This window comes from Lactuca saligna, chromosome 8, assembly GCF_052625555.1.
Source record: "Lactuca saligna cultivar CGN05327 chromosome 8, ASM5262555v1, whole genome shotgun sequence".
Lineage (NCBI taxonomy): Eukaryota > Viridiplantae > Streptophyta > Magnoliopsida > Asterales > Asteraceae > Lactuca > Lactuca saligna.
The window spans coordinates 46,757,049-46,773,872 of record NC_136424.1 but is presented as its reverse complement, the minus strand read 5'-3'; the positions used below and the strand labels follow the sequence as shown (position 1 = coordinate 46,773,872).

The following is a 16,824-nucleotide window of genomic DNA, read 5'->3' as shown; positions in this document are numbered from 1 at the left end:
ACACCTTGGCTTGAAAAATCGTCAACTTCTATTCCCTTTTTCTATGGTACAAATGTCTTAACCCTTCCTAGGGTTTGTAGAAATCTAATCCTCTTGTAGTTTTCTTTTGGTTCTTTCTTTGGAGTCTTGGGTGTGATTCCATTAAAGGTATTCTTCATTGGGTCCTCTCATCCAAGCAACATGGTTGGATTAAGAAGGTTCAAGAAGATAAAGATTGAGCTACACATGAGGTTAGTAATTTTGTATTTCTTAGTAGATTTACAGTTATTAAATTAGGTTGCTATAATTAGTAAAACCTAGATCCTAGGACGCATGTATACATAAGGATTGTTTTAATTATGCTGCTGCGCTAATATAGTGTGTGTAGATGTAGAAAAACCTAACAACAATTTTGAAGTCATTGTAATAATGTCATAGATTTTGGGTTTCACTCAAAGAAAATGAAAAATGCTGTTGCGCTAATATAGTGTGTGTAGATGTAGAAAAACCTAACAACAACTTTGAAGTCATTGTAATAATGTCATAGATTTTGGGTTTCACTCAAAGAAAATGAAAACAACATAATATTTAAAATAAAATGTTTGAGGGAGAAATTGATTATGATGATAAAGATTATGATTCTGAAACTGAAACATATGAGAGAGACATTAATCTATGTGAATGAGAGTCTGATTAAAACACTTCCTATGTAACACACACTCATTGCAATTTCTATTTTTAATAGAAAACTTTATTTGCATCTAAATGATTCGATCGTTATATTTTCTCATTGTAATAGAAAAGTTTATTCTGTTGTATTGTTGTATTCTTTATCTTATAAGTTTTCAGGCTATGGTGTTTATCTGGATTCTTCTGTTGTACTTGATGGATGACGTCATGGGTCGGGGCCTTGAGTGTCGCCCATCTGTAATTTGTGGAGCATGCGGTCAACACGAGCTAGATGGTAAGTTTTATTATGATTGTGACTAATATTTTTTTTATTTATAATTGTAGTTGCTCTAGCCCGAAAAGGTAAATCTTTGACTAAAAACCTTAAGCTCTCACAAACGATTGAGAAGAACGGGGGAAACCTTTGCATCTTGAGTTTGATAGAGATGATACTTTTACTATGATTGGTATAAATAATGATTTCTTTGTTAGCGAGATAGGCTTGTATATGTGGCGGTCCATTCAATATACTTCGAAAAAAATAGACCCCACACAAAGGAATGTAACGATCGAGCATGTCTATGTAAATAATTGATATAAATATATTTTATACGATTATATTTTATTGGTTTTTACTCGACTAACATTATTTATCTCTAGGGAAATTTCGATCGTGATAAGGTTTCCTAGGATCTCCAACATGTTTTGTTATGAGAAGGCCTTAACTCGATGATGCTTAAACTTTATAGAGAAAAAATAAAGAAAGAGAAATATCAATTTAAAAATGGTGGGATGGTATGATGGTATGCTGGTATGAGAGAGAAAATGCCAACCCCTAGTGGTATTATTGGTGATAATTGCAAGAAAGCCATAAAGTAGTTATACTTGGACGAAAATACAAGGCGTTTAACGCTAAACACAGTAAATCATAAAAAAATAACTATACACAAACTACAGGTAGACAAGCATGTATATTAATCCTTGTTACAAAAAATAAGTTACAATCCTCAATAATAGCACTCTTTGGGAATTTATTAGTAACAAACATAGAGAGCATTATGATACATCAACAATACCAACATAGTGGCCATTACAATAACCTCTAAGACTTTCTTCTTCATTAAGTTCATTGGGAGCATTTTCTACCTAGTGAAAAAATCTTCAATAGTATTAATAAACGAAAACAAGTGCTTATTTGTATGCTCACTATCTTTCTTTCAACATGAACATAACAAGGAAAGAATGTCAACATGTCTATCCCTCGGGTTAACTCTCATAGGACCCACACATAATCACTTTTACCCAAAAGTTATTTTTATAATGCAAACCATTTCATTCATGCATTTTATATTAGTTGCGTTGTTTCATTCATTTTTGAAATGATTCTAAAAAAATACTTATTAGGATGTAAACAGTAAAATATGAGTCAATCCAATAGAAATCAAGAATAATGGTACTTAACTCAAGACAATTTAAAGGGTAAAAAGGTTGAGCCTAGTCGGTTAGACATGTATTGTGTGCAACATTTCTTACATATTCGTTAGTTTTTTTTTTCATAAAAATCTTCTTGTGCTTATTTCCTTTTCAACTAACTATACTATTTTTTCAAATCTGAAATCTATAATATTTGAATTTCACAAAATATATGATAAGATATCATATAAAGTTTTTAGATATTTATAACATATGTATATATAAAAAGCAAATGACAAATAATATGAAAATCCACTAAGTTTTCTATAGTTTAATAGATAGTATAAAATATTTCTTTATCTCATCTGCTCTTTAGTATTGAATCTATAACAATGTACCCTTTTTTTTCCCATTGTCGATATATAATACCAAGTTCTTATGTCTTTAGTTTTTTCTCGTAAGGGTTCTCACATATATACTTCTGTTTTTTTTTTGTGTTCTTTATTGCTTTCATTTATCATCATATTTATAACAAATGGTATCTAAGACAATATTTTAAGATTCTAAAATCATTATATTGTTTACAATAATTAATTTTCATAAAACCCTTCAAAGGGTTTCTACCATGTTGATTTTCCATATCCTTATGTCCTATACTTTCTTTTCTCCTAAATTGATTTTTACCTTTTGTACTTGTCAAAGTTCTAATCCTTTTTATTATCATATAAACATATTCTTATAATGAATTTGTTCTCCTAAGCCTTTTAGCAAGTTATAATCGATACTTCTCATGTTTCGATGAGTCATGGCCTTTTATAATTAGATCGTGACACTAGTTTTTCTCTTTGAGAAGTGAAGATCAGATTTCTTTTCGATCAAAATAATTATGATGACATATTATATGATTTCGAAAAGCAAGAAAATGATCAATAAGTACCTTCCAATGATCAATAAGTTTTGGAAGGTACTATGTGTTTTTATACGCTTTTGGTTTTGAGATTGTTGGCATCCTGTGATCCTATCACTATTTAATTGAAGAAAATAGATTTGAAGATCCATAACGTATTTTGAGCATTTGCTACTACAAGGTATTTTGGCACATTTGATAATGTAAGGTATTTAGGCATTAAAGTTTTACTCCTTAGTGGCTTTTGGTATTCTTTCTACTTATTTCTTATGAAGGTTTGAATGTTCTTTTTTCTATTGATAGAATTTGTCTCAAGGTGGAGTTCATTGAAGTATGATTGGAATTACATCACTATTTTTATTTTTAAAATTTTAACAACAAATCTAATCTAATACTAAACTAATTGAAAAATCCATGTATGTTCCAGACGGGACTTGAACTCTCGACTTTAAAGAGGGAGTACAACATCTAATACCGCTGAGTTAGAAACCTTTTGATAAATTTATTTTGTTAATCAATGATCTTAATGCATCACTTTTGTAGGAGTGTTTCTATTTAGATGAGATTTATATTATGTTACTACAACATTTCCAAAATTTTGGTTGTATAGCCTAATTTCCACTGTTTGAGAGAGTTGATTACTTGGTTCCAATTTACTAATTCTTTGAAATTATTTCCATTTATTAAGGAATTTTAGGTTTCTTTGTACAAGGCTATATTTAAAGCTATTCTAGTCATGGCCTTTTTATGATAATTTGTTTATCTCTTCTCTTCTTATCATCAATTGCATGTAAAAATGTAACATGTTCTTAGTGTTCATTTTATATTAGCAAGTTTTTATACCTTTTGGTTTTTCCCGCAAGGATTTCGGTTAGTTCACAGTCTTTTTTACCCTTTATGTATAATGGAGGGACCCATGCGTAACATTGTTGTGTGTGTACATCCAACAGCTCGAGTCCTTCTGGTTTGCACTAAAGTGGCTTAAGTAGGAAAACAAAAAAACCCTAAAAATCATAAAAATGCATAAAAAATACATAGAGATCACAAAAGTTTTTTTTTTGAAAAAATCGCAGCTTTTTATACAAAATCAGTGAAAAACATTTTGAAAAAAAATTAATTTTTATTTTTTTTTTCAACGAATTTTAACAAAAACCTACGATTTTTTTATAAAAAAAATTTGTGATCTCTAAGTATTTTTTTTATGTATTTTTATGATTTTTAGGGTTTTTTTTCCATAGAACCTAAACCTATATATATATATATATATATATATATATATATATATATATATATATATATATATATATATATATTCATGTAATACAATACCATAATAAAGAGGGCTTTTCCACATTTAACATGGTATCAAGCTAGGGTTTCCAATACCCTCATGCCTCCCCTAACGTCCGACCACACAAAGCGTTCCTGCAATTTTTTTTTTCCAGCCATGTTCTTTCCTGATCACTGATCTATTATGTTGTTCAAGTCCTCGTTGTTCTTCCTTCAATCGATTTTTCCTGTCATCAACCATTTATCGTTGAATGCCTATGATTGTCGACTACTTCTACAACATGATGCCTTCTGTTCATAGCGGTGTTTGAGATTTATTACTTGCTTGTTTTCTCGGTTTCTTGAGCCACAAGCATGTCTACTCTTCCGACCTCCTCTTCATCAACGTGACCATCTACATTAACATTGGTTTTTCCCTCACTAATGTGTACAACCAACTCACTTTTAAATTAAATATTGATGTTTCCAAGTATAAACCGTGGCTGCAAATTTCTCCAATATGTGTTGGGGTACGATAAGTTATGGACACATCTTAGACAAACCTAGCCCTACTGGTGATAATAATGAAGAATGGTACTCTGTTGATGCTCATATAAAGTCCTAGTTCTATAACACATGTGATGCGATTTACTTTAGATTATTTCAAGTGATGACTGCACTGCCAAAGATCTTTGGGACAAGATTGAAGAATTTATTCACAACAACAAGATGTTACAAACGTTGCAACTTGTAACAACCCGATATTTTCAAGTCAATATAACGATCTAAAGTCAAGTATTGTAACATATTTTTGAAATAATAAGAATAGCATCAAAAATGAAATGTTCAAAAATGTCAATTGGAATGTATTAAGTAATAGATATCGTAACAAGGTTTTCAAAAACATGAAGGACACAAAAATCCGAGTTATAACGAAGAAGTTATGACCAATCAAAGATCCGCAACAAAACCGGTAAACACACTGTTAAGCGTAAAAAGCGAAATTTCAATAAAATACTTTTTAGCCTTAGGTGTCTAAACAGAAGTCGTAGATTACGTTAAAACATAAACAATCATAAAAAGAACATCCAAATCTGACTTCGTATGAGGAAATTATGATTTTTCTAAGTTTCAGAATAGCAGTAGACAACGAAAAACTCGAAATAAAGATCGAGTGATTTTTAGCCAACGCAACCTAAACGAGAATCTAAGATCTCGACAATAGTAGTGCAACAATAAAAAGACAGACGAAATCGAACGTCGGATGAAGGAGTTATGAATTTTTAACGGACTTTTCCTGTCTCGGCCTGTTAAAAATATAATATTAAAAATAAATTCAAATTTAACCGACAGAGTGTAAACAAAAGTTGTAGAGTATATTCTCACTTTCACGTGGATATAAAGAACGTAAAAAACAGAGCTTGTACGCGAAAGTTGTTAATTTTTAAAGATCTCGGCACAGACTTCGAGGCTGGTCCGAAGGGAACACCCCGTGTTCGCAAATGCAGAGCCTCAAATTGACCACATCGCCCCCTAGTCGCATCACCCATCACGTTCGAAGCATGGTATCCGATGGAGCGTGACGCCTGACCGAACGCGCTGCATATAAGGAGAGCGCCCTGCGCTCCGGAACGCCCAACGTTCTTCGCAGGAACGCCCCGCGCACAAGGATCAACCCCTCTACTATAAATAAGATGCGGGGCTGCCTGTTTATGGTTGCTTCTTTACTCCTTTCTTTCACCCTAAACCACCTCTTAAGCCACTCTAAACCACCCCGAAACCCCGGTAACACCCCTAACACATGACGCAAGTCCTGACGCCCCGAAGTTCCCGAGAAAAGATTCCTACTTGTCGAAGTGCTGCCCGCGTAAAGCCTAGTTCCTCATCAAATCGTCACTCTTACCAAGTGAGTTCATACCCCTAAACTTATCTTTTAAATGATTTTAAATGCTTTTATGGAGGGGGGAGGGGGGATACAAGTAGAAAACATTATAGTTATTGTATCAGTCACATGTGATTAATAACTATCAAACAAGTGGATTTCTTATGCTTCAAAACTGTGTTATCAAACAACCTATTTCAAAACATTTTATAAACTGACATCAAGTCATCAATAACCATTCAAATGGTTAAAATCCTTTTATATTCAAAACTTTTTATCAAACTCTTTTAAACTTATATATTGTCAAAATCATGTCTATATAGATATAGTTATCTAAATAAGGTTGAAAGGGCTTAGGATTTATAACTCGCTTTATTTCATGTTCCTTGTTTGGTTGTGGACTTAGGGTATCGGTTTTTTGTCCGAGTATCTTTTGAATCTTAGATATATATTATGTATATGTATGTAGATATAAAAGCTCTCTCATCAGTTCAATACCGTTGGGTAGCAAAGGTGTACAAACATGATCAGTCATTCAAACAACATTACTAGTAAACTATAATAGGTATAGTTTAGAGGTTTACTGCTCACTATTTCTAGAACAATGAAACATAAAAGAGTCAGTTCATACATGAGTCAGTTCAAACATACTATAAAGAGAAACAGGGAGGAACATACTATACACTAGGACAGACAGAACATACTATAAAAATTCAAGAACACTATAATATTAATGTAAGACATTACTTCATGGCATGACAATATACTGCTGTGTCACGTTTTGTAACTAGAGTCTCCTGGAGGGAGAGAGCGAATTTGTGTATAGATCTATACAGGATTGTCCATCCTACACCTTGGTGCTAGCTATAGTGGGACCTGCAAGTCTACGGGTGACGAATGTCAAACCATTTCGACGTCTTTGATCGTCGTGTTTTACTAGTCAATCAAGTATGATTATAATCTCATCACATTTTACTTTAATTAAATAATTGGTTTAATGTAGTTAGTACAATGGCAGTTATTGTATACAATACTATAGTACATCTTTATTTTCTCATTACATTCATATTGTGATCTTCTCACATAAACGGTAATGTAAACTATAGTTTTGGTAATGATAGTCATACTGGGGAAAAACACTCACTTTTACAAAAGAACAAACATACAGAACATTCGGGTCTTGGTAGAAGACAACATTTATTTATAAGTAGAAAATATAGGATTTTCTGGTAGATACATACATTTACATCAAATACTTACAAACATTTACAAACATTTTCATCAAATTTATACAAACATTAACACTAAAATACTTATGAACTCACCAGCTTAAATGTTGATCTACTCTTTCAAAATAACTTGTATTTTCAGGTCACCAGTAGACAAGTACACTGGACCAAGTTTTGAAAAGATGGAGCGTGTTCAAGACTCGTATTTTATTTTGATTCATATTTTGGTGTCTTTCAAACTATACACAAAACATAGTTGTATTAAATTATACTATTAATGCAATGGATGATGTTGTTGCTTGTTTACTATTATGCATTGATCTGATACTGTACATGACATCTTCCACCCCCGAACGTTTCCGCCGTTCCGGTTTGGGGTATGACACAACTTCAAGATCAATTCCGCAACAAAAAGAAAGTTTTAGTTTATATTACTGAATTTTGTCACACTGTTAAAAATATTGGAGATAACCTCAAAGATGTGGACACAAAGATTACAAAAATTGAACTGGTCAAGAAAATACTTCAACAATTGCCCCCGTCCTATCATAGCATTGTTGATGGCATCACCAATACCAAGTCCTTCCGTCTTTATTGGAAGTCAAAAACACGTTTTTATTGCATGAATCACGTGAGGCTACATCAGACTCTATTCTTGACTCCACGATGTTATAAATCCCCACTTTACTATCTTCATCGAACAACATCGGTAAATCCAAAAATCGATGGTCCAGGAATTGGAATGTGCATAAGAACTCATTCAAAAACTTCAATTATGGTGGGAAAACGGATCCACAACATAACTTTGTTGGGAATTTGGAAAACGCACTTGCCTCGTCGCTTCACCCAGGTTTCTTCGGCCCCACTGTTACCTTCTCGTCACACCCACAACCTCCATAAGTTGCTGTTCCACAACCCTTGCGTCAACATGTCTTCCTGCCCCAACAACCGTTCCCAGCAACTTCATCATCAGTAGCCTATGGTCATCAATAGCTGCCAACAACTTTGGTCAGCAAACTTCTCTGCTGTCTGTCTTCGTGCCATCACACCCTGCTGGTTTGCACCTCCAGCGACCACAATAGTCTCCTTCGATGTTCTCCTAACAACCTCCCTCTTCGGTTTCATTGTTTGTGGGTCACATATAATCTACATCGAACCAATTCATAAATTTAGCGTCGATGTTTCAGTGAATATCAGTCCAATTGTCTTATGAGAAAATCTGTTACATGGATTACGGGGCGAGCTTGCATATGTCATTCAATTCAGGTGACATATTTTCCCTAACACCATGTAATTCTAAATCTTTCATTGTTGGTAATTGTGCTATACTTCCTATCACTCATGTTGGTCAAACTTTTTTTTTTCCGAATTCACATAACTAGCTTGCTTTAAATAGTGTATTTGTCTCGAACAAAATGGTTAAAAACCTCATTTCTTATGCGTCAATTTACTGTTGACAATTATGTTTTCTGTTACATCTGACTCCTTTGGTTTCATTATGAAGGACTTTAAAACAAGTGACTTTATTCATAAATGTGATAATGTCAGTGATCTCTACCCTATTGTTCAATCTCTTACTCCATCTCTCTTAGCCACTGTTTGTGTTGTGATATCTCTCCCTACTTGGCATCGACGACTTGGAAATTCTAGATCTTTCGTATTAAAGTTCTTGCATTCTCTTCATTTTATTACTAGTTCTACTGATAAACTTCCCATCTGTCATGCTTGTCAGCTTGGGAATCACTGCCGTTTACCTATTTATTCGTCTACTACTAAAACATCTTGTTTATTTGAATTAGTTCATTCTGATTTGCAGACATCTCCTGCTACTATTATGAGTGGTTTTAAGTATTACATTCTCTTTTTGGCTGATTTTTCTCATTTTTTGCGGGGTTTTCTTTTGTGTGCGAAATTGGATATCTTTATCGTATTCTCTACATTTCATGCTTATGTTTAGAATCATTTTAAAACTACCATTCAAAATTTTTCAATGTGATAACGGACATGAATTCAACAATCAAACTTTACTCAACTTCTTTAATGAAAAATGTATTAAAATTTGTTTCTTTTGCCCTTACACATCTCAGCAAACTGGCAAAGCTGAGTTTGCCATTCGCACCATCAATGACATTCACTACAAAATAAAAGCCATTTAGTGGCATAAAACAAGTGCCACAAAAATTGAAAAAATGCCACTAAAGACCACTCTAGAAATCCACGGCACACAAAAATAATGCCACTAGAAGCGTGTCTACTAAATCACTTTAGTGACAGTTTTTTAATTTGTTGCTACAAACATTTAGTGACACTATTCTTTTTGACACAATATAAACAAAAGGCTTTTGTGGCACAAAATTTATGCCGGTAAAAACTATTTCTATTTCGAATTCATTCTACCTTTAGTGCACATCATTTTTTTCCAAAAAACCGCACTATCAATCTAAATGCCACCATATGTGTTTTATCATATTAACGTTAATTAATTAAATCATTATTTATTTATAATATAAAATGAAAACAAAAACTAAAAAAATATAGAAATCATAATATCACCGCTTCTGTTAAAAGTTTGATCATCTTCCAAAAGTATTCCAAATGTTTGGAAACAAATGCCTAATAATTATGATCATATTAAGTCTAAAAATCAAACATAAAACACAAAACTAACAAATGTTTAAATAAAAACTCAAAAAATCATTACGCTTTGAACCTCTTGAGAATCTTCATGCCAATGATCATCATGTTAACTCTTCTTACCAATGATACTAGTGGTTACTTGTTAAAAAAATAAATACCTACAATAACAACCTCAGATAAAAGTGACACCATTTGTTACAGATTAATTAAAAAATTGCTAGTTCAATGCTAAAATATATAAAAAAGAAAAATGAAAGATCATTACCGAAACTCAAGGTATCATCCAAGAGCACCAAAATTGGTTTTGCTTCTTCATCGAACTTCTTTACCTTTTCAGGATTTTGTACATCTGTCACCAAATAATATAACTCATAAAAATTATACTTTATACATTAAAACCATACTTTGTGATTTAGACGTGTCTTAATTAATCTGATTTATCTTGTTTTATGAAAGTTACTTTAACCGAATGAATTTACTTAAAACTGAAATGATATGTTGCTATTTTTTGATCAAAATATTAAGACCGTTTTCTACGTAAGTCTAAGATTATGAAATTTTTAAAAGCAAGTGCCTTTAATGGAATATTCTTCAAACTTGGTTGTGTTGCACCTTATACCTACACATTTAAGATTCCCAATATAAATTATAAAAAAAATATTTTTTATCATCAAATTGATAGGTGATGGTTGTTTGCTTACCGATCCTGTAACATCAAGTCCTTTACAATGTCTTTGGGTGTAATCACTCTGATTGAGAAGCCCATGAATCCCTGTTACAAACAACACAAATGAAAAAACAAACTAGGTTAGGCAATTCATGAAATAATGAAACAGCTTATAGAATAATCAAGAATCAAGAACAAAAACTTCTAAAACTAGATTGGGAAAATCAAGAACCAAAAAGAAACAAACCAACAAATATCTACTGATAAACATCAATTTTTCGAGCTAGTAAATAAAAAACATGATAAAAGATACAATTTGTGATGTTAATGTATTTGTAAGCTTATAGTATGTTGATTCTTTTGTTTGGAATAAGGGAGTGAATAATAAAAAAAGATGGATGATCACGTGCAAAAATGATTAAAAGGTAAAATTGTCATTTTTGTTAAATGTCAAAATTGGCTGGTTTGTTTCATACTTGCATGCTAGGATAGTTTTTTTTTTTTTGGGTTAAAAAAATCCAAAAGGAGAAGGAATACAAGTTAATTTAGAGGGAAATATGGTCTTCTTATAATAAATACTAAAAGTAGAAACTATAGATCTCGAATGGGATTTGATTCATAGCATGTAATTTGTGCTACTATCATTTTTAAAAGTAATAGAAAAAGAACAACATATTATCAGATATTCTTCTAAACTAAAAAAAGATAGACTAAATAATACCAGAAGATGGTGTTTGTACATCTACTATGTGTAATTCAAGTTGTATAGATCAGAAGGCATGTATCCTAAAGTTATTTCATGAAATGTATTAACACTTTTAAATTATTCCACGTATTTACCAGATCCACGTACCACACCACATTTTTCTACAACATTCCTAATTAAAACCTTGAAACTATGAAAACAATTTATCAGATATCAATCAACGAACGAAAAATTGCAAAGTTATATTTACTAACCGCTATCTCGTATCCAATGGATGTTCCATGCTCTCTGAATTTTGAAAAAAAGAACAAGTCAAATTACATATAATGGCCAAAATAGATAGCAAAAGAAGAGATTAAACAAACCTACTTTTATTTCAACTAGGGTCTTCTTCTACCACTAGATGGTTTTTTTTGTTGTAGAAACGAAATTTAAGTACAAGAAAAGGAATGAAAGTTCACATGGTATGCATTTCATCTAGGCTCAAATAGATCCAAGCACTCAAAACATAAATAAATTCATGTTTGGTGGATTGAATTTTGTTCGGCATTTAATCGAACACATGGAGTGCATTTTAGGGAAAAAATACATTTAGATGATTAAACATAAAAGAAATCGAGGTGCATCATTATGTACAACAGGGGGTAAAAAACAATAGTTCTAAATACATGCTAGTGAAGATAACTTAATGGAGAAAAACCATAGCAGTGAAAAAACACACAAATAAGAAAAAAAACAATGGAATGTGAGACTTATATGTGTAGATTGAAAACGATAGAAGGTTATGAGTCGACGACCTGAGATTAATGGAAATGAGTAGGTGGCGACGAACCCTACTAAAGGTGAGATCATACCTAAAGTTTGAACACTGAGGGTGAAATTAGGTTTCCCCGATATCGTTGAGGTGAGGCAAAACTGTGATTCGATTTTGTTGGAGAGGAAGAGGAACTTTAAATGGAGAGACTCCAATTTATGCTTGGAGGGAAATGGATTTTCATGGTGTTAATTAGAAATTTTCCAACTAAAGCCTATAAGAATCAGTTCATCGGGTTCTATCATATATGCCTAATTTTTCGCAAACTCTGAACCATACACATTTTGGAATAATATAAAACTAGTTAGTTCTTTTGTGGCATAAAAAAAGTGTCATTAAAAACATAAATAAGTGGCACAAAATTTAAATGTCACTAAAAGTGTGTGCCACTAATAACATTTTGTTTGTAGTGATTCTATGTACCTTTCTTTTTTCAAGCATCTATCAAATCTAAATTTTGGGTTGAAGCTCTTCTCACTACAGTTCATACTCTTAATCTTCTTCCTAGGACCACTCTCTCCTTCAAAACCCCGTTTCAACTTCTCTTTGGTTCCTTTTCCTCTTACAATCACTTACGTGTCTTTGGATGCTTTTCCACATTTAACAATTTCCACACATATACTTGTGTTCTTGGTTGTTATTTATTACTTCCTTTTATCATCATGTAAACATAAAACAAAAAAGTTAGGATAAAACTCAATCCAATTCATTTAGGTTGTAGTTGGTTAGCGAAAGTTGACATCCACAATTATTATGAACAAAATACCATGTGTTACATTAATTCACACTAATTACACCAAGACTCACACATTATCCGCTAAGATACAATGACTAGTAGTGACAAATCTCTATAGCTAGCACCTAGTTATAAGTACCACCAGGAGTTTGAGCAAGCATGCAACTTAAAATTTGGAAGCTGAATGTCGGTTAGTGGAGACATACTGGTCTGCAAAGTAGTCGTTTATCAATTGCGAATTATAATGTTCAGACGAGTAGGTGATATTCAGGCGAGATGGTAGGGAAGAATACACATGTTGATAAGATTGTGGTAGTTGATGTAACATTGTGGTGGAAGTGCCAGAAAAGAGTCTTGTAGGGTAGACGATACTACCGATCGTAAAGCCGGATGGATAATGATAGCCTCCATTTACTCCTGATTGCCCACTACATTTGGAAATAAATAAGAGTTTTTCAGTTATGTTTGAATATTAACTCAGGGTACAACACTTAACTACTTAGAAGAAAACATGCGGGAATATAAATGTATTTATTAAGAGTTTCAAAAGATTCATATAATATATGGTGCCTCATTTACAATCGACTTTTTTTTTTTTTTTTTTTTTTTTTTTTTGAAGAAGATAGCTTTTTGTTTTTATTTCTAAGCTACATAATATTTGCAACAAATGACATATTTCACTCTCTTCCTTCCTCTAAAGAGATTTGGTTCTCCATTGATAAAACATCTTCAATCATCAATCTTAATACATAGTTTTTTTTTGCCACATTATACTTCTACTAATTTATCAAACAATATACTATTATTAACTTAAACCTTCTCAAACCATTGACCATTTTAATTTTTTTAAATCAACTAATTACCCCTATCTTTCTTAAATACTTATAAAACTCACTCATCTAATTTGTTATTTTTAAGTATATGTAATATATTTAAAAATTTAAAATTTATCTAAAATAACATTAAATAAAACCAATAATTTAAAATACACAATATTAAAATAATAACACAACATCTAGAGTCCATATTTTATCTAGTCGAACGTATATATTTATAAAAATAAGAATATCATATGAACATTACAAATTAAAATTTTAATATTGGAGATCAAATAAAAAAATTATCCAAAATATAATAAAATGTTATAGGTCTAACTATATATAATAATGAGATCTAGTAAAATGAACATTATTAAACAAACGAGCTTAATTAATTACAAAAGCATAAAACTAAAAAAAACACTTAATAGAATTCAAATGGTTAAAGTATTACTATTTACCTAAAAAAACAACTCATTAATTGAAATGGTAAAAGAAAAACATTTCTTACGGTTAATTACTAATATTTGACCTCTCAAAATTAAACTTCCCAAGTTGTTAATAACTTGGGTGAGTGTGTTATTTCTTTGGTGGGTTACTAACAAACTGACATCAGTGCATCGGTATATATGTTAAATCTTGTATAACTCATTTTAAATGGTAAAGATCAAAATTTGATGTGTATGAACAGTTGACGCTCATGCATACCGATAATTGTGTCATGTAAGATATCTTTAGTGAACAATAACTTTTGGGCTATTTGAGACGTTAATGTGTAGGCATTGATAAACTAAAATCTTGAAGTTAGGGTTTTTTTTATTTCTACCTACACATCTACTTTGGACTTTGATATGCGACGAAGCCTAATGGTTGAAGTAAAAATTTGCACATATGATGTTAGGGTTTTGACTCTCATACTCAACATACTCGTATTACCCAACCGAGTGATCAACGATTAACCTTCCACATGACCTGAGTTGGGTTCCACGTGGCTAGTATATTCGGTTATCCATTTTCTTTTTTTACTTTGACTTTGCAAGGATACAACCAACATGATCAATCTAAGAGTTTAAAGGACTTGAATAAACATAAATAATTATAAATAATAGAAGAGGGATCGAAAGGGGGAGAGCTAGGGAAACGTACCCTACTTCATGAGGGGGTTGAGGTAGCAGATTATCAGTACTGAAAACCAGTTGACGAGCTTGGTTAAGCGTTTCTGTCTCCCTCTCTAAAACCACCATGCATAAAATGGAGGTTAATTTTCTCATGAAATATAACACAATCCATTGAAATAAAGAACATTAACAAGAAGAGCTAATTATCGTTGTAAAACTAGCTTATAATCAAAACCGGACACCAATGGGGCGAAATTTAAAGACATTATGGAGAAAAGATCACAGTTCATGATAAACAATGATCAAGTTGATTACCCCCATCTCACATTTTGAAAACAAACCTCCATTGTGTTCTTTGTGTGCGAGAATGTAAGTTATGGTTCATACTCTACCTTGACGATGTCGGTTCATGTGTCCCCCGAGGGCTTGAGACTTGCCAAACTTGAGGGAACAAAACCTACACTCGTAAACCTTCGTTCTTTCATCTTTTCTTCGGTTCCTGCTTCTTCTGGATACTGTCGACCCTATATACATATACAAGTTTACATACTTTAAAATTAAGAAGACCCCACAAAGATTCCCCTTAGGTGAAGTACCTAACAGATGGTTTCCACTCTTTCATTTTATTTTAATCTTCTCTTTGAAAAGAGTATCTAAAATGTATATCTGAACTCCTTAATATCATGATAGGAGTAGCTAGCTAGCTAGAGAGCTTGAAAGATGTTAATTAAGTACCAGATACATGAGCAGAAGAGGTGTCACCAAGTAGTTGTTTGCTATGGTCCCAAATGAAATCCTCTGGTAGAGTGTTAAGATCTAGTGGGGTTTCCCTGAAAACCAACATCAATGTGTTAAAGACAAGTTAGAGCTATAGTGAGCATGAACAAGAAGATGGGAGTGGGGGTGGATTCATGAGATTTGAGAGAAAGGATAGAGGTCCATACATGTTGGTACCACAGAGAGAAAAATAAACTTCACACGACTTTGAAAAGCCAATGAAACTATCAGCCGAAACAAAATCTTTAAGTTGCGGATATTAAAAATGTATAGGTAAATAGTAATACCATGAAAACTAATAAAAGATTAATTAATGTTATGTAAGAAAAGTATCCCGAAAGTTCTCTATCAGTTCTTATGCCACTTCTTGTTCATACACAAATGTAAAAGCAACAGTGGGAGATGGTCGCTTGTACCTGCTCTTCATCTGTGGTTACGGTCTGAAAGGTAAATCTGACGAATACTGCGTTTGTTTGATGTGGTCATTGGAATGGAAAACAAGTTTAGTGGTTCACGCAAGACAAATTAAAAATAAGTTGTTATTTATCTTATCTTTATAACACTAATTAGAAAAATCAGCAAAACATGTACGTGAAAAAGATACTTACAAAACTGGCGTCTCAACAGCATTCCCATAAAACTCAAAGTCAAGTCTGTTTCATAGGACAGACAAACACACTCATTGTTACATGAAACTTTAGAAAACACACATATCTAGCCGTACGTTTTCGGGCAAACACTGCAGTCCAGAGCTAAGTGTATAAGTTAATACAAAATATCACTACTACAGTATGATGCTAAGGGTTATGGGATGAAAACGATGTATCGTTTAAAGTAATTGCCGGAGAGAGAGAAGCCCATGTAAACTAAAATCATGTTGAGTAAATGAAAACCACTCTCTGTTTGGGTGGTGATGATGATAAAACTTTTGTTTTAGATGTCCCACGACGTGACCCTCCACTTGATTATTAAGATCCACATTGGTTCTACGTGCAGTTGAAAAGTCCTTTTCATCTTAATTTTTTTTGGGGTAAATTACAGGAATGGTCCTTGTGGTTTTGGCGGTTTTTGTATTTGATCCATATATTTTTTTTATTTTTTAAAATTCAGATCATGCCTATGGTTTGGTTTTGATTCAGGTTTAGTCCCCAACCATTATGTATTTATTTTTAGTTCTTTAATACTATTATTTTATTTTTGAAT

At 32.3% G+C, this 16,824-nt stretch overlaps 1 protein-coding gene and 1 long non-coding RNA gene across 4 annotated transcripts; both read right to left on the bottom strand.

The window, feature by feature from the left end:
• Positions 1-9,885: 9,885 nt before the first annotated feature.
• LOC145011901 (uncharacterized) lies at positions 9,886-12,440 on the bottom strand. 2 transcript variants are annotated; one of them, XR_013664317.1, is made up of 5 exons: positions 12,213-12,440; positions 11,613-11,646; positions 10,687-10,757; positions 10,251-10,334; positions 9,886-10,143 (listed from the first exon to the last, which is right to left on the bottom strand). It is a non-coding gene; the product is annotated as an uncharacterized LOC145011901 (long non-coding RNA). The 2 variants fall into 2 exon arrangements; XR_013664316.1 differs by having other exon boundaries at positions 9,886-10,334.
• A 452-nt stretch (positions 12,441-12,892) lies between these two features.
• Positions 12,893-16,491, bottom strand: LOC145012413 (zinc finger protein JAGGED-like). 2 transcript variants are annotated; one of them, XM_078971220.1, is made up of 6 exons: positions 16,230-16,491; positions 16,038-16,084; positions 15,580-15,674; positions 15,237-15,368; positions 14,873-14,957; positions 12,893-13,336 (listed from the first exon to the last, which is right to left on the bottom strand). In XM_078971220.1, the coding sequence occupies exons 2-6, from the start codon at positions 16,046-16,048 to the stop codon at positions 13,075-13,077; spliced, it is 585 nt and encodes a 194-aa protein (XP_078827346.1). In that variant the 5' UTR covers positions 16,049-16,084; positions 16,230-16,491; the 3' UTR covers positions 12,893-13,074. The 2 variants fall into 2 exon arrangements, with proteins under 2 accessions (XP_078827346.1, XP_078827347.1); XM_078971221.1 differs by lacking the exons at positions 16,038-16,084; positions 16,230-16,491 and adding an exon at positions 15,789-15,919.
• Between the last annotated feature and the right edge of the window lie 333 nt (positions 16,492-16,824).

Coding starts and splice junctions, on each gene's coding strand:
- LOC145012413 (XM_078971220.1), bottom strand. Junction 15,369..15,579: donor CTCTTCTGCTCATGTATCTG/GTACTTAATTAA, acceptor ATATGTATATAG/GGTCGACAGTATCCAGAAGA. Junction 13,337..14,872: donor CAACCCCCTCATGAAGTAGG/GTACGTTTCCCT, acceptor TTCCAAATGTAG/TGGGCAATCAGGAGTAAATG.